Source organism: Rhea pennata, chromosome 7, assembly GCF_028389875.1.
Source record: "Rhea pennata isolate bPtePen1 chromosome 7, bPtePen1.pri, whole genome shotgun sequence".
Classification (NCBI taxonomy): domain Eukaryota; kingdom Metazoa; phylum Chordata; class Aves; order Rheiformes; family Rheidae; genus Rhea; species Rhea pennata.
In genome coordinates, this window is record NC_084669.1 from 4,808,313 (window position 1) to 4,832,239 (window position 23,927).

The 23,927-nt window shown below is 36.1% G+C and overlaps 1 protein-coding gene across 3 annotated transcripts; it reads right to left on the reverse strand.

Annotated features, from left to right (window-relative positions):
• Nucleotides 1-1,057: 1,057 nt before the first annotated feature.
• ACADSB (acyl-CoA dehydrogenase short/branched chain) lies at nucleotides 1,058-23,879 on the reverse strand. 3 transcript variants are annotated; one of them, XM_062579773.1, is made up of 11 exons: nucleotides 23,810-23,879; nucleotides 18,812-18,971; nucleotides 17,940-18,040; nucleotides 16,906-17,112; nucleotides 16,288-16,458; nucleotides 13,821-13,946; nucleotides 13,321-13,413; nucleotides 9,291-9,380; nucleotides 7,676-7,813; nucleotides 6,899-6,998; nucleotides 1,058-6,248 (listed from the first exon to the last, which is right to left on the reverse strand). In XM_062579773.1, exons 1-11 carry the CDS (start codon nucleotides 23,849-23,851, stop codon nucleotides 6,178-6,180), a joined length of 1,299 nt encoding a protein of 432 aa, XP_062435757.1. In that variant the 5' UTR covers nucleotides 23,852-23,879; the 3' UTR covers nucleotides 1,058-6,177. The 3 variants fall into 3 exon arrangements, with proteins under 3 accessions (XP_062435757.1, XP_062435759.1, XP_062435760.1); XM_062579775.1 differs by lacking the exon at nucleotides 23,810-23,879 and adding an exon at nucleotides 20,509-20,541; XM_062579776.1 differs by lacking the exons at nucleotides 17,940-18,040; nucleotides 23,810-23,879 and having other exon boundaries at nucleotides 18,812-18,896.
• Nucleotides 23,880-23,927: the final 48 nt, after the last annotated feature.

A 23,927-nucleotide genomic window follows, 5' to 3' on the forward strand; every position in this document is an offset into this window, starting at 1 on the left:
ATAATGGAACATAAGTAATTTTTTTGAGCATGAGGAAAACAGGAATACAAACATAAAAACAGTCTGAAGACTTATCTTATAACCATCTTCTAGTACATAATGGGAAATCATTTTCAAAATTCAAAAATCCCTGAGGCACCTAGCTCATGTCTTTTTAAAATGTAACATCTTCATGTGTTTCGGTACTATCAAAACTGAATGATTTCTCTGACTACACTGGAAAAAAAAAATCAACACTCTGCATTTAATTCACATCTTTAGGAAAAGTTTAGCGAACAGCAAAATCTTGCAGTATGCCCTGAAAACAATTCAGGCCAGGATTATCTGAGAAACTTGCAGCAAACTTAACCTGAAGAAAATGATGATCTGCAGATTATTTTGTTGATCAGCTACGTCATTCATTATTCAAAAATCCTTAGCTGAACCTTCATATGGAAAGGCAACAGAGAACCCTGCAACCAGAAAAACGCCAGCTCTGGATGTATGTATCAGAGCTTCTTCTTTCCTATGAAGCAGAGAGTCAGAGTACTGCAGGCTTCACACTGCAAACTTTTTCAAAACCAAAAGAACCAAACTTACTCAGCCCAGAGAGACATGGGATACAAATCAAACACGAATTGATCATATCGCAGCTCAGCTCTTCTCTCTGTCCTATTAACATTAGGAAAAATAGTTGTACCGTTGATGGAAAAATTTAAGATATTTCTTGATCTGCTAATTTGCATTTGGCCCTAAAAAACGTTCCAGCTCTTTACACCAATGAGCACTTTCCCATTATGACCCTTTAGACATCTTACAGATGAAGCTAGCCTAATTTTAAGTCCTGCTAATATCTGCAAGTTGACATTTCTTCTTTGTTAAGCATATCAAAAGCAGTCCCGTCTTATCTGTTGATTTATAACAGACATTTTAAAACTGTCAAACTGTGACAATGGTTTGTGTCACATTTCAAGCAGACTGTAAGCAGGCCTTCAGTTCTGCTGGCTAGATTAGAATTCACTTTTCAGTTCATACATGCTAATTTCCTGGTCAGGCAACCCACAAATAAACAAGCTAGCAATGTGAAAGTTAAGGATTTATTGCTGTATTTTAGGTTTTCCTGCTACTCTTAGGATTTCTTCCTTCACAGCATCATGCAAAATAGTAGTTACAGCTTGTAATAGTTTTTCTTTCTCCAGATAGCCCACAAAATTTTTCATTAAATTGTTTGTCCAGATGTTTAAAAAATCCCCATTGCATACATTTGATAATGAGTTCTTCTGAAACCACTGGTTACTTGGCTACTTATCTCTGAAAACAGAGATACTGTTTTCTGTTTGGGAGGAAGGCTTGTTTTTTGTCAGAGTATTTAGCAAAGTCAATGAGATTTCTTTATGTGCATAGTCCTCTAGTATTAGTATCAATGTAGCTAAGACGACACTTAGAAGAAGAATAGTTTCACAAAGATGTAAATCCATTTGATCCTGAAAACGAGAATAATATACAAGAATGCTACGGCTGCCTGTTGAGACTTTATATCTTTATTTCTATTTAAAAAAATGCTTTGTAAGATTTTTTTTTACTAGAAAAAATGTAACATTGCACATTGCACATTTTTTAGAACTTTAACATATCAACGATCAGTTAACATTCGAACACTCTGATTTATGAAATATGCTATTAGGAAACACACTGGCTAGTTCTGGTAACTTAATGTGTTACAGAGACATTACACATAAATAGAGTATTTTTAGAGGATAATCAATGTCAAGACTTCAAAGCAGCTTAATAATGTCTCTGGTATCAGATGAGAAACCACCCTCAATGCTGCAAAGCTGGACTTTGTTTTGACTGATTTTAAAACTGGCCTATTTTTATAATTCCTATTTGTTAGTCTAGGGCTCTGGATTAATTATGCATTGATACTTGACTGTGTGTAGTTTCAAAATGTACTTAGCAAGAATGGTTAGAAGCAAACCAAGAATGTACTTGCTTCCTGCTCATCCTGTGCATACAGTTGACTGTGTCACTTAGCTCTAGGCAGCCAAGTGCATACAGTTAAGAATTCCAGCCATTCCACTTCACCTAGATCTAGAATTACATCTCAAACACAAGGACAATTCATTGGAAAACACTCTACAACTACAGTAACTCAAAATAACAAATAACAAATCACGTGAAAATTCCTTGGGAATCATGTAATATATATTCATCTTCCCTTCAACTCTCATTTGATCTGTGCCTCCTTCAATAGTTTGTATAGAAATAACATAACAGGTAGTATTTATGAAGTATTTGTGGTATTTGTTAACCATTTTCATGTAACTCTCCTATAAGAAGATTTATCACATTGGTGCAGTAAATATACTTCGGGGTAAAGGAGAAATGTTTTTTTCAATTCTCACATATTCAATCAACAAGCTCAAAGTCAGACAGCTTCTTGAGAACCAGACTGCATTTCAAACCAGATTGCATTTCAAATTGAGATTCTCTTGGTATGAAGAACTGGAAATGGTCTCTCACCAAGATTTCCAAATGGACATGTAATGTAATTCCAAATGCAATACATTAATTGGAATATTCTTTAAACAGTAAAAGGCTCACAAAGAGCAAGTCTTTTTCTGTAAATCTCTGGAAAATAAATGGAAAAATGTAAAACTCTGTTCTCCTATGAATCTTCTAATTTAGCACATCAGCAGCTCCTACTTCCTTAGGTACTTCCTCTATTGTAGTGTAGTACTCAAACAATAGTGCTCTCATCTTAATTAGATCATTGCACCATCTAATGAAAATAATTCATTAGTTCATCATATCCAACTAATTTATATTTTTCTTAATTTCATCCTACTGTTCTTTTGCTCTACTTGTCGGACAATGTAAAATTCTCTCCAGTTACTTGAAATGCACTAAATCACGTAACTGTGTTATTTTTCAGTATTGAGGTTTGCAATGGTGACCACAAGGCCAACCCAAAGCTCCTTCATTTTTCTTGTCTAAGCTGAAAACTTTTTATCAATATCTTTAAATAGCTTATATGTTTTATACTTCACATAAGACTTCTCTAAAAATCTTGATATGGAAAAAAAAAAAGAAAAAAAGAAAGAACAAACATCACCACAGAAAATATCACATAAAATGCTCTATTTGAGTAATTTCCATGCAGCAATTAAACCCTGCTCTGCAAATCTGTCTCGGAGCTTTACCATGAACCAGAACAGTACTTAAAAAAAAAAAAATCTGTTCATTGTGTCCCATATGAAAAAAGCACAAGATCTGGGACAAGATTTAAAATTATTAGAGAACTTCAGCTGACACACACTACTAGCATTGCATTTAGCCAAATACCAAATGCATGCACTTTTTTATACATTCTCAATACATGTCATTTTTTCTAACCAGAAAAGAACAATTGTAACCTTCTATTACTGAAGATGTTCCAGTGCAATAGATTAGATTGACTGGGTTGAGTGAGGCATAAAAAGGGAAAACTAACTACAATAAACACAGTGCTTGCATAAAATAGATTTAAGTCCTGTCGTCATCACTGAAAGCTTTGTAACATTCACAATACCACCTCTGTAGCCCTACAATCTACCAACCACCATGGACAGTCCTAAGCCTATCAGTGCCAAATGTAGAAGTGTGATTTATGACAATCCATGATGCTTTTTCCAGTGGAACTCAGTGGTTACAATTCATACATGCATATTTCTCCACAGAACTTCATAGACAAGCACCAAATATAATGCATACATTTCTTTCAGAAGATATTGTGCACTTACAGAACACAGCATATGTAACCAAGAGACACAAAACATTCACAGCTATAAAACTGATCAAATCATTGGCCTTCCTTTTATAAGATGAACTGTTAATTAGCTGACAAGGCTATTCAGGTGGTCTCCTGGAGTATAGCATGCAATTTATGTTTGCAGGAAATCACACTATTTTGATTTGTTCAGAGTATTTTTTTTAAAAAATGCTTTCCTGAGAGTTCTACAAAAAGAGATAGCCCTTTTACATAACCCTGTACAGCCAGCTTTTAGCAGTCCTTCAGGGAGCTCAGTACTTTTCTCCATAAAACTTGATCCATAACAGGTTTGCTTTTAGCACTGTGTTAACTCAGGTGAGTAATGCCACTCACTTACTTCCTAGACTCATGCAAAACTCCAGAAGCCAGGCTAAGACAGTATATCAAACTAGGAGACCCATTAAACAGTATGAATCAAAAATCTGATCTCTATTGACACTCATGTTAGCAAAGCAGGCTAAACTGTCGTTAAGGACTGCCTCTCTTTATTAATATACTCATATTCTTCAATATAACAAACATTTTGTAGCTTGGTTATACTCACTTTAGGCTCACACGTAGAACATTTTGAGTAGAATAATTATAGTTAGCTGTTGCAGTGAATGTAGTCTTCATACTAGTCTAATAATATGCTCAGGGGCTGTGTTCAGCTGAAAGCAAGCCTAAAATGCATTTTTAATAATACAGCTAGAAGAAACCTTCAAATATCATCTAGTCTATCCTTCTACTCCTGTATTTTGCAAATCTCCAAGTTATTGATCAAAAATATGGAAGGTACTTGCTTCTTAGGCATAAGGATAATTACAACATTAATCCTTTGCCTATCAACAGGCAAAGTGGGTGCGTGGGGGAGTCATTCACTAAAGTAGTTACTTCCCTTTTAGGCTGACAACAAGTTAGAAAACAATTTACAAATTTAATGGTGCTTTCCCGTCTTGCTTGTTTCTTTGTATAGTATTACACACTACAATCTGCTTGTTTCACTCAACATGCATCAAACTAGTTAAATCTCATTTTTCCTAGCTTAACTAGAAAATCTTTTGGGAGCTTCAGACTCCCTATTCCTATCCCTTCAGCCTAAGCCCTATTCAAAGTGAAGCATCAGTGATGTAAAGTAAAGCAAAGCATCAGTAAAGTAAGCTTTAAAAATTAGATTCTTCTAAATTGGCCAAAACACAACTCTTCTTTCCACCAAAACACTTGAACAAATTCTCATTACCAGCGTTATTTTTTCAGCTACTAAGTTTTCAGTCTCTTGATTCTTAGTTTATTAGCTCTCCAACGCTGAGGAGACTTCTTTGGTAAACGAAATACTTCTAACATAGTAGTAGAGTAAACAGAGAGGGACATAAAACAAATACTCTTGGAAAAATATTGTGTGTGTGTGCGTATACACACATACATATATAAAAAAATTCTCTCTTTTCTCCTCAAAAGGGGAAAGGATATCTCAAATGGAGAAACACTCTTCTCTCCTTGTAGAGAACTATTGACTTCCATGAGAGAGTTCTCATTTGCAAATTAACTAATGCTCACTTAAATCCTCAGGGTTTTTCTATGTAAAATGCATTGAACATGGAAAAGCTACTGTGAGGTGGTATTACAGAATTCCTATTACTTCCCTTATATCTTTGTCTTGCAAAACCACTAGGTCTTTTTTAACCCCATTTCACAGAGATTTCAACTCAACCTTTTATAAAAGGAGAACTGTAAACAGCCCCTTAGATTAAAACCCTTAACAGTTGAAGAAGGCTGGAAAGGGTGGTAGATATCATCTACCATTCATACTACAAATTGGGGCTGGAAGGGCTTAATTACCAAGATATACTTAAGAATACACTAAGGGTTGCTATAAAAATTACTTCAATTACAGCAACTCCATAGGAATCGCTCAGCCAGGAAGAGAGGAAACCATCACTTCTATTTCCATACACCTCTCCTTGCACCCCCTGCTAATATGGGGTATCAAGAACAAACAGCAGCTCTACTACACTTCCAGAATCTTTTTTTCTCCCAGGCAGCTTAACACATCCTTTTGCATCAGGCAAAAATTTGCTTCTTTTGTTTTTGTTTTGAAATCTCAGAATTGAGATACACTGTAAAATCTAAAGTAATTAATTTAAATCAGTGTACTATATAGAAGGTTGTCAGAAGATATACAATTACATATTTTTATCATGACTTGGAATTGAATATGGAATTCCATGATTTCACACAAACTACTCTCAATCAAGAAATGTAAATTCATGGTTTTCCTTATGATTTCATCAATGACAACGTATTTTTGGTTTATCTCCTTTAGGATTTTATAATTACAGGTAAATGTAAAATTCAAGATTAATGTTCAGTGGAATAATTTCTGTAACAGTCAAGTAGTCCTTATGGTTTCAGTATTCCTGTGCTAAGCTTTTTGCAATGGTGCTCAACTGGATATTTGAAGTTCCTTCATATATTGTACCTGAAATCAGAAGAATATAAATTAGAAGAATATAAAATGGCAGTGAATATATGAAGAAAGATCAAGCTCTTGTTCTAACATTCCAGTTAGAACACTTACAATTATGAAGATTTGGTGAGCAAGTTTTGGGAGCAGAATTAATATTTACATAAATGCTAATATTTTATTGTCCACAAGAGTGAAAATCCTTTTCTGCTGGTAAAACTGAATAGCAAGAAATTCTCCTGAAAATCAATTCCTAAATAACCAATAAAATTTAAGTATTTTTAAATGATATCACCAATAAAAGTAAAGGATAATACTGTTGGAAATGTCACATGACTAGGTCTAGGAATTAGACTTGTAAATAAGGAAATCTTGAAAATAGAACTCCACACAGATACCTTCTTTAGCTTAATGAGCTGAATTTTCATTTTTTTCTATGAAACAGGACAAAATGTGCATCTGTGTATTATCTATATCTAATCAAACATTTTAGCTAGGCCTTATACTTAAAGTTTTACCTCCTTATAGCTAAACGTTTAAATCAGTCCTGATTATAGTGTCAAGCGAAAAATATCTTTAAATAATAATGAAAAAAACCAGTCTGTCATTCAAGCTCAAACTTGAGTAATGCTACAAGAAATACTGAGTAAAAACATGTGACTCACCTATCTTGCAATCACGGTAATATTTTTCAATTGGATAATCTTTCGTGAATCCAACACCACCCATCCATTCAACACATCTACTAGTCGTGAGTGTTGCAACCTATGAAAAATGAGTTTCACAGTTAAAGTATCAGCATTTAACTTCACACAGGTAGTAGCAGACTTTATTCTTTGAAGCTATTTAAACCAAAACAATAATTGAAGTAGTAACTAGAAAAGTGGACTTTTTTTATGTAAGTTATTTTAGAACACAAATAATATGCTAATATGATATGTATATGATAATATACAAACAAGAATCATTCTTATATCACTTACCTGAGGACATGTAGAATTCACTGTTATTGCAATAGTTCATATTCTGTACTGACCATGAGTAGTAGTAGCAGTATTCAAAACAGCAACTGGAATGAGTGATCCTGTACACACCTGGTTCTGAATTCTATTAAGACTCATATTGTGACCAGAAGAGTTGACATGATCTCAAAACGACTTTTATCCATGCCATTGCCCTAACCACAAAAAGAATTCTGAGAGAATGTAATCTCTGTGAATGAGTGAAAATGCTAATTTACTTTTTTTTTTCTAATGTTGTTGTTTGATTTTTCAAAATTTTATTTAGGAGCTTGAGCAGTTTATTCTTCAGTGGCCTGCTTTACACTCCCTATTGAACTGAGAGTGAGAAACAAGATAAAAGTACATCCACAAATTTCACAGCAAAATATGAATTTAAATCCATTCAGTCTGTAACAGAAGCAACAAATAAACTTAAGTTACCTCAGCAGCATAGTATTTGGCCATGCTTGCCTCCTTTATGAATGGCCTTCCTGCTTCTGCAAGCCGAGCTGCATTGTAGGTCAACAACCTTGCAGCTTCCAATTGTGTGGCCACATGAGCTATCTGATGTTGCATCCCCTGTAATAAGCAGGCCGCAAGTCAGACAGACTAGTATTTAATTGGAGCTTCTAGCAAAACCATTGCTCTCAAAGGAACATACCTATACTCTAAAATAACAAAGTTCCAGATGGACTAGTAATTCCATATGCCTCTGCATCTATATCGTAGTCGGGAAAAACTGAGCCGAAGTCCTTTCTAGGAACTGCACTCCCATGCTTTCCTTCCCTCTTCTCGTATTCAGGAGTACTGGGGAACTTCTTGCCTACACAATCTATCTTGACTAGGTAAGAGGGTGTAACATGAACCTAACTGCCTTCATGAACATCAAGGAAAACTTCAGCCAAATTTGTTTATTTTGCAGCTATCTATTGAGAAAATTCTTATGTTAAAAAGTCTAGTTCCCTGAGGAAGCTTAACACAGAAAGACTCAAAGAAAAGGCCCCCTTTGAAGAAACTAACAAGGAGAGTGGGGATGGAACTAGCAAGGGGACAACTATTTCTTCCCCGGCCCCATAACCATGAGAGAAGATTTAGGACTAGCATAGAAGTATAGAGGACATGACTGGTGAATGGGCTCACACGGAAGAGAGAGGTGATGGAGCTCACTTCTGAATGGTAGGTATTATAGAAGAATAGGTTTATGTAAAAAGATCCAAACATTAAGATGATTGAAAAATGAACATTTAGAGGTCCAACTTGCTCCTAAATACAATGAAATTTTTCATCTTACTAGAATTTACCCAACATTAACATTGCTCCCTAAAATTTGCAAAAATACATATGTGGCTCAAAACAACAGAATTATTAGACAATTATAAATCCTATTTCCCATTCAAAAGACATGGTTCCAATAATCTTCTAGTTATCTGCGGATGCTTCCTAAAATTTCTATAAATTACGAGTAGTATTAATGTTCCTTCTCTTCAGCCAAGACGTAGGTTTCTTTTAACGAGGAAACTACTATAGTAATTGCAATTTATACATCTTCCTATACATCATTTTTGTAACAAAGAGTCTTTTTTCATTTTAAGATATAATCATGAAAACTAAATGTCTTTGTATAACACAGGAAATCTAGTAATTCAATCGGTTTTCCTCATCTTTGTATTTTCTAATGTCTCCAGAAAAATACCTTCCCCTACCTCATGAAAAGGGTATAAACACTGACATATTCAACACACTGAGATTAAAAACCAAAAACAGTTCCATGTGTATATTTTCAAATGCAAATAATATATTATCAAAAGATTTACATTAAATATGTACTGAAGTTTTAAATCTTTATATAGTATTTGCATAAACATACATATTTTACATGACAAATAAATGTTGATCTGAAATTTTTTTGAACAACGCACAAATACTGAAGAGTAGAGACACAACACAAGATGAAGCACAAATTATGCCAATCGGATTACTTGTTGTACTGACTTCATACTGTGTGATAACTACTATTCTCTTGCAGAAAACTTCCCATATATCCACTGACAAATACCTGGAAATCAAAGACACTTTTGCCAAACTGGACTCTCTGCTTTGTATAGGGAATTGTATGGTCAAAACATCCCTGTGCCAATCCTAACATCTGCAAGAAACAAATAACATATTCAGCAAAAGGTTAGTTATCTGAATGCATCCAATGGAGATAGCAGTCATTCTTCTGGTCAGAGAGTTTGCCTTGCTAAAAAGCCTCATATTCAAGAGAAAAGTTAAGTTTTCTTCCTACCTAGAGATTATTAAAAATTACATAAAGCCAAAATATAATAAAAATTCTGTATAGAATCTCAAAAGCCAGAGTTCTAACAATTACTAGACTCACTGAGGTAAGTCATAACCAAAATAATTGTTTGAGGACTGAAGTCTATTCCATACTCCTGAAAGAAACCCTGTCATTAAAGGCAACAGATTTATAAAAACGCCGCCTGTCTTTGAGTTATCGGTCAAATACGGTTTCTCAAGTATTAAATGTTTCTGGGAAAATTACACAGGAAAATGACTATAAACTGAATGCTACAGATATGTTACATTATTAAAAGAAAGATGATTTGAAGGATTATTTAAAATTATTCTCACATTAAAAATAATTTCTCTTTTTATAGAAGATACCAGGATGTCAGAATCAGTAATTTATTTTAGAAGTTAGAGAATTAGTATAGTGAAAGGAGACGTAGCATTAGTTCTAGCATTTTCTGGAAAAAAAAAAAAAAACACATTGACAGAATAATTTCAGAAGACCCACTGTCTTTCCACAAACTTTCCTCAGTCTAAGGAAAACAGCAGAACACAGTTGCTTACGAGGAACTGGAAGAACACAACAGTGAATTTTGTACAAGGCATCAACAGTAACTAAGAAGAAAACTTAATCTTCCTTAGTTGAGCTGGATCAAAATCATTGACCAAGGAATAAGAAGCTAGCTGTTGCAGTACTAGTACTCTGAACTCTGTCTCTGAACATGATGTCTCAAGTACGCAATGTTAACAGAATTCATCCTACCTAATACTCACATCTTGAATGTCATCAGTAAAAAGCCACAGTTTTTTCTTTAATAACACTCCATAATCCACTATTAATGCTAACAAGAATTAATGCTTGCCTCAGGATGAAGATATAATTATTTGAAAAGATCTTGGTTTTGTCTGTAAACATTTAAGTGCATTATATACTAATCCTGGAGGACATGATCTGAGAAAAATACACGCTAACATTTATAAAGAAACTAATTTACATCTATGTAGTTCCCAATTTGTCAGCATTAAACAAGCATTATGAAATCTGTGAAGCATACTAGAAGTTTTACAACTTTGAAAATACCGAATTTTGAGAAGCATATTACATTGCAAAGAACACAGTAAAGAAAGGATGCTGCCTTTCATATAGCTTGGAATATATCACTGGTAGTAAATAAAATCAGCTGATTTAATTTCATAACCACCTATCCATCTGGAGGCATTCTTTCTAACTAGTTTCTTCATAAGAGAAACAAAAAATAGAAAATTACATCAAGGGAAACATAAAATAAGGAAAGAATAAAATGGAAATGAATGACATGAACTAAAGGAAAAAAAATAGTAGTAAGTAGTTAAATTGTAATCTTAAAACTTTTCCAAGCCATGATAGGATACTAGAGCATGACAGTCTGCTCTGTCATCAAGCAGCTTACATCCATTTACTTTTAATGATGTTCAATAGTATATATATATATATATATATACACACACACACACACACACACACACACACACACACATTTTGCTAGTGTGACTTTGATGGGACTCAGATACATAAATAGACCATAACCCCTGCGTAACTTCAGAGCTACTGAGCTGTAAGGTCACTCCTAAGGAGTCCCAGCTCAATTCAAGGGCTGGAGAAAAGAAGAAAAAAAACAGAAAGAGAAAAGAAGTTGAGCCCTTTAGCCAGGTGGATGAGGGATGAGCCTGGTGCACTGCCGCATCACTCCCTAATAGTTTAAGGTTCTAAAAAAAAAAAAAAAAAAAAAGCAAAAAAAGAAAAAGGGAAATGGGAAATGAACATAAAGAAGTAATATAGTACACCACAGATTAGCTGTACTATCAGATTTGGTATGTAGAGATGACATGTAGAGATGAGCCAACTTCAGCATCTATAATAATAGAACTACTTTGCACTAGAACTAACTGAAACTTTTTTCACAGCTGCAATTATATTTTTAAGATGTCAACTGTCTTTAAACTATTTCTCCTGCAAAACTAAAATCAATACTATAGGGCTTTAGAACTGCCATTCTTGCTCATTCAAGCACACTTCATTTGAAGGTGCCAACAAAAGTAGTAACTAAAATATAACAATTACTTGACCTTAACTTTTAATGAGGTTATAAGTGTAACTTGGAGTAATTAGAGTAAAATATAGATCATGTATTTTACTGCCAGAGTATCTAGATTATTTATATCTCCAGGAACAATGTGTCCCATGGCTCCAGTTTTTAAATGCCATATCAAACAAAGTTTAATCACAGATAATCTTTAAAAAGGATAGAAGATAGAAAAGCCAATCCATTTAGTAGCATAGCATACTGCTGTGTGGAAAGCCTAAACTTCAGGATGACCTGTTACTCCTGGGCTGTTTGCAGACCTGTGTAAAAGATAAGGGAGAATAATAGTACAGAAAGATTACATCTATTATAGCACAACATAATCCACAACAAAATAAAAATAAAAAAATAGAGACATTTATTAATTGCATCTACTTTTAGAGGTAAATTGAAAATATGATAGTTCATGGCAAGTTTTCACATTGCTGAATCCAGATTCCTGAAACAAACTGCAGTTTGAGATCCAAATGTAGTTTACAGAAAATATAGTATTTTTAAATAACTCAAAGGTCCACAAATACTTTTCCCAAAGATGCCATAATATATTATTTTCAAGCACAGCAATGAACTAGAAAATTTTGATATTAAAAATTCATATTTATTTTGTGATTTTAAAATAAGTTACAGAGCATAAGATCTCATTTGACTATCCCAAACAATTATGGCTAGAAGCATTACTATGCTTCTCAGTACATTATATTTTCCAAAGAGTTAGTTTTCTAGAACATAATCGAAGAACGTTGATATACTTCAGTAGCAGTAGGTAACCAAAGGCAAACTAATTGCCTTTAATGTTTCTTAAATCTACTGCTCATGTCACTAAATGAGAATTTTGCCATTTATCGTTTCAGTATGTCGCTGTAACTTAGGTACAGGAATAGTGACATCTAGTGGCAATAGAGTTTTTCATGAAGTATTTTCTAAATATTTACTCTTTAAGACTTTCAATACTTTGTAGGTTTCAGCCCAAATTCAAAATCCTATAATGACTGCATTCAGTATTAAAAAGTCATAGAATCATAGAATTAGTAAGGTTGGAAGGGACTTCTGGAGATCATCCAGTCCAACCCTCCTGCTCAGCAGGGTCACCTACAGCATGGTAGACAGGGTTGCATCCAGGCGGGCCTTGAAGATCTCCAGAGAAGGAGACTCCACAACCTCTCTGGGCAACTTGGTCCAGGGCTCCGTCACTCTCACAGGGAAGAAATTCCCCCTCACGCTCAGGCAGAACTTCCTGTGCTTCAGTTTCTGTCATTGCCTCTTGTCCTGTCACACGGGGCAACTGAAAAGAGTTTGTCCCCGTCCCCTTGACACCCTCCCTTCAGGTACTTGTGCACATTGATAAGATCCCCCCTCAGTCTTCTCTTCCCCAGGCTGAAGAGGCCCAGCTCTCACAGCTGTTCCTCCTAGGGCAGGTGCTCCAGCCCTCTGATCATCCTTGTAGCCCTATGCTGGACTCTCTCCAGTAGCTCCATGTCTCTCTTGTCCTGGGGAGGCCAGAACTGGACACAGTACTCGAGATGAGGCCTCCCCAGGGCTGAGTAGAGGGGCAGGATCACCTCCCTCGACCTGCTGGCAACACTCTTCCTAATGCACCCCAGGACACCATTGGCGTTCCTGGGCACAAGGGCACATTGCTGGCTCACGGTCAATTTGTCATCCAGTACCCACCTGTGCAGCAATACCTATTCTTCCGCAATTTAGCATTCCAATTGCGTACTTATAGCCTTGCCCAACCTGTCCCAGGATATTGGTCTCGGGAACCTACAGAATAAAACCACTTGGTTATTCTTATTCTATTCAGCTTTGCAACTGCTAGCAGGTTTCACAGATGAATCAAACGTTCCTCATAAATGAAGGCATAAAATACATAAGACATTTAATTCTGTATATGATCAGAACCTTCTCCAATATGAATGATTATAAACCGATAATTAACTATTCAGAATTAATTCACGAGTCAAAAACTGTATCAAAATTTAAGAAATTCAATCCCTCTCAGATCTTTTGTGAAAGAATGGGGAGGAAAGTCACATAAAGGCAAATACTCAGTATGTTTATAGAAAAAAAAATTAATAAAATCAGGTATTTACTTAACATTCTTTTCTTACATATGACCATACTCAAATTATGCACAAACTATGTTTCAACAGCTAAATAACTTACCATACCTTAACATTTTCAAATGTTACTGGGCAGGTAGAGGATGCTCTAATTCCAAGCTTATTCTCCTTCTTCCCTACCTGTAGTCCTTCTGTGTTGCGATCTACTATGAAGCATGTAATTCCCTTGTATCCCTAAGATGAATTAAAAAATAATCAAAAACTTTTAAAAAACAGTATCAGCAAATGGGGTCCAAATACCTCATTCCAATACTGAAATTCACACTTGCTTAATATTACATTACTAAATAAAGCACTGGTACCATCACCTGTTCCCTCTATGTGGACTAATTATAGCTTAACAAAGGCCAAAGTATACCATTCTATATTAAAAAAAAAAAGTAATGGGAAAAATACAATAAAAACCTTAAAAGTTCTCATGATAAGACTAGAGACTGGTACTACCAAAAAAAAAAAAAAAAAAAAAAAAAGGCACCTATCTTTTATAGTGCCTATCTATACAGGAAGTCTCTGGGAAAGCGAGTCAGAGCTGTGCACTGAAGCTACTGCTTGCTGTTGGAATATGTCACAGTTAAATGAAGGACTGCAAGTAAACAGAGGATGTCTTTAGGCTGACGTGGTCAGCTGAATAATGGCCCTACCACCATCAGTCACTTGAGTCTACGGGATGCAGGATTTTACTTAAGCCCAATTACTTCAGATATACTTCTCACAGAGGCCTGCAAACAACATACATTTCCTTTGGAGTTTGTCCAAACTATGAGCACTCCCTACCAAGACCGACATCACTGGGGACTGCATTTGAATATTCAGAGTGTTATATCCTAATAAGTATTATAAAAGATGTAAGCGGACACCAGAATTAAAGGGCACATTCTCCACGTGCTTCTGGTCTGTAGAACATGACTAGTACTGTATTTTTACACCAGAGAGGTTGTGGGGAAAATATTTAATAAAGCACTGAAGTTATTATGATTTTTTTTTTATGAAAAAGCTCAAAGAGTTAATAATTTGATATTCAGTTCATGATTTAGACAGGACATGAAAAGCACATGACAACACAGATTGTATAGCTAGTCTAAATTCTGGCATCTTCTAAGCACAGGCTTAAAATATTCACACCTCTGAAGTCTTTTAAAATAGGTTCTTGCAATACAGTACAGTGATTCCCAAACCGCTTAAGCTGACCTCATAGTGGTTTCTTTCTCTCTTCATTTATTGTTACTCTCTCTTCTCTCTCCTTTTCTCACTCATTCACATTTCACAGCAGTCCCTTCCCCTACCCCCAAAACACCACATCTCTTAACACAAGGGCCACAAGACGAACAGACGCGAGGTGTTCCTGGCCATGGTCCCATCTCCTTCTGTCCCTAGCAGAGCAGTTCCTCTCATTAGAGGGTGACAGAGGAAGGAAAAGTGCTGTGATTCTTGTAGAAGGGTTGTCTCTTATTAAAGGTGAGCCTACTGTTTCTTCTGCCCTTACCACCTTAATGACAAACTGTCTCACCAACTGGGAGCTGCTAGTGTAGAGTGTATATTTCAATATACAACTCCACAGTGGTCTGTTCTTTCATTTATATCTATGTCAACTGTTACTTAAACTTCAAGCAACATCAACTTTTAATCTCCTTCTTAAATATTTAAACATAAAAGCAAATTTATAACTTAAGATAAATACTTATCACACATTTTTGTAAAATGTTATATTAAAGAAACAATTCCAGATTAGGCAATGATCAGTAGTTGATGAATATGGACACTGTATTACTAAATCTATTTTCAGTTTAGGTAGAACTCAAATCACCCGTCTGCTTTTAAACAAACAAATTCAAATTCAGAAAGAAAACGACAGGATGCTCAACTGTTCCACTGAGTAAAAGAAAAACAACTTCCTTTTTATTAGTTACGACTTTGAAACTTAAAAATAGGTATCTTCAAGATAAACTTTTAAAAAAGAGATACTTAAAGTTTTTTAAAAAAGTAAGCAATTTAGTTTTGTATTTGATTATTGCTCTTCTGTTCTGGTATAGTGCATTTTAAAGTCTGCAGTTCACTCTTTTGAATCTTTACTACCTATATCCAAGTTGGTATGTGATGAAACACAAATGTTCAGCTTTGTGTTTTGTTACATAAACATACTTTACTGTTACACACGTGTTAATTTTTCATTGCATGTAGCCTAAGTTCTAGTTCACCTTCTAATAACAGTAATGTGCCAGTTAAGTCAGAAATGTCAGAAGGACTTAGACTGTCTGTTCTTTGGTGACCTAGGATAACACCAATGCTTGCTGTGCTCTTCACTGTGCAATTAAAATTCTGTCATTTTTATTTTAGCGGGAGAAATTTATTGAACTGTGCAGCAGGTTCCCCCTTTAAAAACATTTCTCAACAAAATGTTTTTTTCAGCTACGAAAAGGTGCAAAGAATACCAACCTTTAGTACCAGATTATTTATACAAATACAGTAATATATTATCAGCTGTCACTGAAAATACAACTATTCCTTAGGAAATTACCAAAGCAGGATCTGTATTTGCCATTACAAAGAAAACTCCTGCATGTTCCGCAAAGCTAATCCACATCTTTGAGCCGTTGATGATATAGTAGTCTCCCTTCTTTTCGGCCCGGGTCTTCAAAGAAAATGCATCACTCCCAGATCCAACCTCCGAAAGACAGAAACTGCCTATCTATCAATTGAAGAGAAAAAATAATTTTACTTGTTATTGTATACATTGGCAAATGTAACTAGCTTTGAAAGGAAAATAATTATAAACAAGCATAAGCCTGTTAAATTAAAATATTTTAACTTAAACATCAAAGTAACTAAGTTACAGGTGCGGAGATAAAGAATATAAACACTGTGTAGTTACAAGCATCTCAAAATCAACTGCTTTAAAGTTCTTTTCCACAGTAAATTAAATTAAAATGAAACTAATGAGCGTCTTTCCACTTTTTAACCTTTCAGCTACTAATGACCAGGAGATATCTACACCACCACAGATTTCATCTCTAGGAAGAGTTTCAAAGTTTATATATAAAGATATTTCTAATCTTGCAGTTGACCACTTAATCATTAACATTACATAACTATTTAAAACTATATTATAATTTAGTAAAGTGAGACTTTAACTCACCATATCTTTAGCCACTCTGGGCAAGTAATTTCTCTTTTGTTCTTCTGTTCCATATACAGTGAACAACTTATTAGTTAGTGTATTTTGGAGTTCACATAGAAGAGCTACAGCTGGATCAACTTTGGCAAGTTCTTCTACTACCAATATGGTTGAAAAAAATGAAGCTCTAGTTCCTCCATATTCTTCCTCAAGCTCAATACTCATCAGCTAAGAGTAAAAATACAGCAATTTTTCTTGTTAGTTCTTGTCAATACCTTCTTAGCCCAGGCTGATACTAAAGACAAGAGATTAAGACAAACCACAAAATATAACTATTTCCAGACCCTTGCCTAAAAGGCCTATTTTTCTTCAATTCCCTTTAAAAAAAGTAACAAACTAACAATTCCTCATAGAAGTTTACAGTTAATTCATGCAAGAAAAAGAATTAACATGTGCAGTAGACAGGCCAATCACCAACCTAATTAATCTGATTACATTTTCTGTAACAATTGTAACGTCTAATTGCAGTGGAACAACTGCAATAAGTCTTATACTTAGAATTTTCATTGCATAAAATGACATTCTAAACACATACATTAAGTTTCATAGTAGAAAAGACCAAGATTTAGTTCCAATTCATTCCAAGAATGATCAATTGGTTGTCTGCAATAACTGGCTGCCCAATTAGCACATAGAGGACTCCTGGTACCCCTCTCCAGCAACATTATTACCAGAGTCATGCCAGTTCTAGGATTCTTTACAATTATGCTTATCTACGAAAAAAGAGAGGAAAAGATAGAGAACTCAAAAATAAGATTAAGAATGTGGTACAGGCACAGAAGAGATGGATAGAATATTACAGTAAAAGAGAGAGTAATAATACAGTAGAGAAGAGAAAGGTTACCCTGCTGTTGATAATTCCACAATTTTTAATGACTCATCAGTTCATTTGAATCATATACCTCAATCTTTTCATCATCTGAAAAGTGCACAGCTATAAATCTATATTAACAATGTCATTTTCTGGCTAAAAGATTAAGTAAAAGTGTGCAGACCCCTTGTTCAAACAATCCCTTTATTACAGATTCTTCCATTTTTGAATTCTCATCCATTTTTTTCACCAGAGGTGCAACTCGTTCCTGAGCAAATTTTTTCACTGTAATGAAGAGAAGAAAGAAAGAAAGAGTAAAAGTATTCTAAAACTCCACTTGAGGATCAATATAACAGCAATGCAGTATTTCTGACAGGTTAGGTATATTATTCCTTGAGTCTCCCAGACAACTACTTTAAAGGCCCAGAAGCTGCTCATGTAAAGCAGTGTATTGTGCCACAAAGCTCATTTATCAAAGTGTTTTCCAAACTCAGTTAGAAAACTCTGAAGTAACAAATACTGCTTATAGATTCAGAAACTTCAAAAGCATCTCAGCTACACTTTCCTGTGACATTAGTTGACCAAAAAAAAATGATAGAAAGTATTTCAAATATTCCACTTATTCTGTTAGCTGTATCTTTTTTCTTTATAAATTTAATCTGTGTTTAACAGAGATGGTCTCAGGCTTTAATGCATGCTATTTTGAGTGTACAAATTCTGTAGATAGGCTAAACAAAATTGATCTTAAGTCTTTCATCAGCTCTTTCCCAGATATTCAGGCCCTCACTTTCCCCTTTTGCTTTCAAGATTCCTTCTGAAGTAGTCTCATATAGGCTTGACTACATTGCAAACTCTCTGATCACATCTGTCACTATACTGAGTGTACATTAACTGCTCCAGTTGGCTTTCAGGATTTCAGTTCAGCTGAACCAGACATTTTGGAACGAACATGAGTCAATACCATCAAATATCACTTTTGCATTATAATAGTTTTAAGAAATTAATATTTATGTAAACTGTACTATGGCTTGGAATACAGAAAAAAAACATAGGTACCCATATTTTTTAGCATTGTCTCCTCTTCAGTGAATGTCTGAAGCGGAGCACAGACAACTCCATCACTGGCTAGATCTGGCATAAGTCCCGACTTGGAGGATCTAAAGACGCATGGAGAAGCCTTCCAAGAAGCCAAGTACGCTGGCACATTTCTTTTCAGCTGTTGACAACAAATACAGAACATTAGAACAGTTAATAGAAAACAGAATTTTTATCGCTCCAAGATCCGTGGACAGACAGTAATAAACACTTCTACCCAATGTTTTTATTTGGTTATTGAACAGGAAATACAACTACAGCTGATTAATTTCAATGTTTCTGACTTCAACAGTTTTGAGAACATGCAACCCTCCCAACTGCACGCCAAAAGAAAGTATCTGTTCATTACTCCTCTTTTATCTGACATCTATTAACCCCAAACAATTGCTTTCTAGAACTTTGCTAACACTTACAATGTTATTCTACAAGAGATTTATAAACATTAATAGTTTCTCAGTCATTTCTAATATTTACGGCAAATAAATACTCTTGGTAATATTTTGTTTTACAGCTTCAAAAATCTGCTATGATATTCTTATTAGTAAGTGTATACTTCAGCAAAATTAATCTCTTTATTAACATGTATGATAAAAGTAAATGCAAACTAGATGTATGGGCGTCTTTACCTGTACAGAAGACCATTCAATTTTAAAAATAGATTAAGTTTTCTCCTTGATTTTCAAGGGCCAACAACTCATTTTTCAAGTAATTTGATCGTTCTTTTGTTGGATTATTAGTCTTCTGCTATGAAATGGCATAACTTTGATATCATGGAGGATCCCTGCTGAGCAGGAGGTTGGACTAGATGATCTCCAGAGGTCCCTTCCAACCTTACTGAGGCTATGATTTTTATATCCAAACTCAGCACTTGATAATTTTCAGAGTAAGTATACATTTCACAAACCAAGTCCTGGCATATGATTATTTCTACATAGTTCATTGAAATCTTATCCACATAATAATTTAAGTTCTGTAGTTAGTATGCTGATTCATTAATTATTAGTTACATAGTACTATCTTATTTCATTGATTTATTTAAAAAGTACAGGACAGAACTGGAATTGAGCAAATTATACTTGAATTCAGCAGCCTCTCCCCACTCATGCACAACAATATCAAATAGTATCAAGAAGCAGAGGTTATCCAGTCAAGATAGTAGAGGTGCTACAGAGTAGTTTACCATACGGAGAATGGTGTTAAGCACATGTGGCTAAATACCACAAGTCACAACAATTAACAGAACAGATGGTGGCTTTTGGAAGCAAGTTACGTGGTTGTGGTTATGTGTGGTTGTGGGTGGTGGTGGTTATTAGGTGGGTGGACATGCAGATAATGGGATAGATAACTGGTTTAGTATCTTGGGAAACTATAAATTTAATGTTCAAAGACTTAACTTGGTAAAGCACGCTTTGGAAAGCGACAAATCCTAGGTATGAAATTTAATTAATTTTTAAACTATAGAAAAATTTCTTAGGGTTTTAAAAAAGTTAATGTAACAAAAACAATCTGGCTCCACAAGTAACAGGCTTACAGAAGCTACAAAGCTTATTCTTGAAAAGCAATATTCAGAAGAGAAGCATAGATTTAGTGACTGTGATCTCAAAAGAGGCAAGAGAGAAAGATGTCTTTGCTCTCACAGCTCCCCAAACCCAACTTACCACATGGCTCACTTCTAAAGACCACATCTCTGCTACAGATTTCTGTCCCTATTGCTACATCAGTCCAAAGCGCAGAGACACTCGGTTCCTGCCAAGACAACTGCTGACAGAAGTCCCTAACAGACACAGCTGTGCTGCCATAAAAATAACGTGTATGTGAGCATATTCCTGACAAAATACATTTTTACTAGCATGCACTTCTAATCCCACAGCAAGCATACTAACTGCACTGTAAACAGACTATTTAGCTCACAGAACACAGGGCATTTTGGCAACGTACACTATGATAGCATCCTCAAAAAATGGCAAGAACTTTGAGGTCAGGAACTCAAAATTCCTCTGATCCTTCTAATAATTCATTCTTTCATGTTGACTTTCAAATACTTGTCACGTCACTGACTTAAAAAAAAAAGAAAGAAAGAAAGAAAAAAAAAGATGTAAACAGACCCATGGACTCCTCTTGTCTTAAGAGGCAAGATGTCCAAGTAGGGAAATTACAAAGTCTTTAGCATAACCAGTCACAGATGAGCAAAAAAGAAAAAAAAAAGAAAAAAAAAAGACGACGTTGTTATAGAGAACACAGATATTCCTACAAACATTCAAAGTTCATTTATATTCAGCCCTCCTGGCCACATAAAACAAATACTAACTAGTAGGGCTAGATTCAGCAATGCAAACTTTGGGCGATCAGTAGTAAACGCAATGCTTCAAATAAATAAATCCCAGTAATTGTGTTCTGGAAGCTATCAATCAGGAGTGAGACTGCATGCAGAACGTCTAAAGTAGGAAGTCAACACTCAGATGTGCAAGACTGGTAAAAATATTCACAAACACAAGCTTGTATTCTTGGAAAGCTTGAGAGGCAAAAATGTACATATACACACACACACACAATACAATGAGCTTCTTGAACAGTTACATGACTACAAATCACACGCACTTTGTGCTTTTTCTACCTTATTTCACGTACAAAGAGCATTTCTCTTTCATGCTGACAAAACTAATGATGAATCACAGAGTATTCACCAATACTAATAAAAATGCACAACACCTTTTTAAGAATACACAACCTTTTGAAGCTGCAAGAATGGTACACTCTGCCGACAAATCAGTATCATTCAGACAACAACTGGTAGCACTCTGGGCATCATCTATACTTTCCTGTGACAGCACTTGACACTTGGATGTAGAATTATCAAGCAAGCAGGTGAAACCACCACTAAATCTACACAGAGCACTTTGTTCAGTCCAAAGTAGGAAGTACAATTTTTTTTTGAGCAGATACTCCTGTTTGTATTGCTAACTGCTGAGTCTTATTCGCATGCAGAGAAAATAGGAAACTGTAGAGACTAAGTTCTGATTTTGGACATTCAGGTGAAGGAAGCCAGGTAAGCCCTTCATGACTCAAGGAGGCCTGAAAATCACTTTACTGGTGTGTGAGAGTCAAATATTATTAAATTAACTTGTATAGTTTCAAAAAGCTGTGTAAAGCTTTGCTATACATTTATATGAACACATTCTATTAATTTGATAAAATTGTGGGAATTGCTAATCCACTTTGTCCTATAAACTACTGCACAAACTTAATCTTTTTGAGCAGTAACAAAGTAGGTTGTAAATGTTTTTAGACAACATAAAACTGAAGTGCAAAATGGTAACTCACAGAACCTAGTATGTATACTCTAAACAAATACCAATTTTCTAGTAAGACTGATTTAGAGGGAACCTCAGATACGCAGTGCTGAAAACATTGCAGAGATGTCTCCTCCCAGTTCTTCAACAAACATTTCCTCCTTTCCTTAGTTTTATGGTCCTAATTCAAACCATTTAGTAGCTCATATAAGAAATCTTTCCCTTCTCATATTTCTCACAAGGATTCTGACACCACTCCAAGGCAAACAAGAGATGGAAATTGCTAAAGTTAACCATCACTAGACAAAAAAAGACAACTAAGGAAAAAAACTAAGGAAAAAAAAAGGATTGCTGACATGTTCAGGGCAGCCAAGCACAGCAAGTACATGAGGCTACATCAGCTGAGGTGGCCTGCCAAATCCCTGGTTAGCAAGCAGAGGCACTGCACAGTAAACAACTCAGTGCTTGTTACAGATTATGGCGATTATAGGAGGCCTATTGCTGGCAACAATGCCAAAGGTTTCGAGAAAGTTAGCATTTGAGTTCATTTCCCCCCTCCCTGCAGCAGAATCCATTCCAGCTTGTCACTCCACTGAATAAGCTTTCAGTTGCAGGCACTTCCACCGTATCTCATTTGTGAGTAGCAGAACGAAGGCTTTTCTAAGCATACGTATTGCGAACACCATTCAACAAATACTTGCTTGATATTGTACTGAGATTGCGCTAGAGGAACGTTCATAAGGAACGTTCATAACAAGGCTACCTTGAAACATCTTAAAAACTGTAGGATGATCCCATGCAGACAACGTGGGTTTTTTTCATTGTTTAACCACAAATTTCTGTTAAAAGCCTCAAACCTACTGGCTTCTTTCTGCTTGTTTTACAACTTAACATGGGATTTTAATGGTAGTAGACTTGGTAGTAGTACTAAGAAATAAATAAAAAAGGTTGCATCGGTCTGTTTTCCTAAGCTCCCTCTCTTTCCCTCAGTGACTTTCATTTCTGTACTTGTCCTAGATTTGGCTAGCTTCCAAAAAGTTCCTACTCTCAGGAGAGCCTAGGGTCAGTTTTCCTTATTTCAGGTGCCACAACACATCCAAAGCCACTCTCGAGAAGCTCTCTGGCTAGCACCTCTCCTCATTCCGCACAGGGAAAGTAGCCGAGTGCCCCAGACCAAGACTTTCAGCCGTTTCCAGTGCCTCTCAATTACGAAAAACCATGTTGTGCCAGTTTTTTGCCTGTTTAGATAAGGAAAAAACGTTTATAGCCAAGAGAGTCCGCAGCCAGATTGCGCCCCTTTCCTCCCCCCCGGCACACTCCGGGTCTTCCAGTTACAGGCTGTTGCACAAGACTTAGAACCAACTTCTCTTAGCAGTAACTTAGTGCTACACGGCCACACAATAAACAAACAAACAGATAAAATAAAAAAAGGCAGAAGAGCAGCAAGAGTGGGAAAAGAGGCATTTCCCGTTTCCAACCCGCCTCCGCTCCGCGGAGAGCCGCGCCTGAGCCGCCCAGTCCCCCACGCACCGCGGCAAGCGGCCGCGGCGACTTCAACCAGCGGGCTCAGGGCAGAGGCGAGGCGGGTCCCCGGCGGCCCCCGCCCGCCCTCGGCCCCGCAGGCGGCGGGGGAGCCGCAGCGCCTACGCCCGCCGCTGCCGCGCTTCACCTTCGCGCCGCTCCTCAGCCAGGCTCCCGCCGCCGCCGCCATGTTTGTGCCGCCGCCGCCGCCGCCGCGCGGCCCCGCCCCGCCCCGCCCGGCGGTGCGCGCGCCGCGCCGCGGTCTC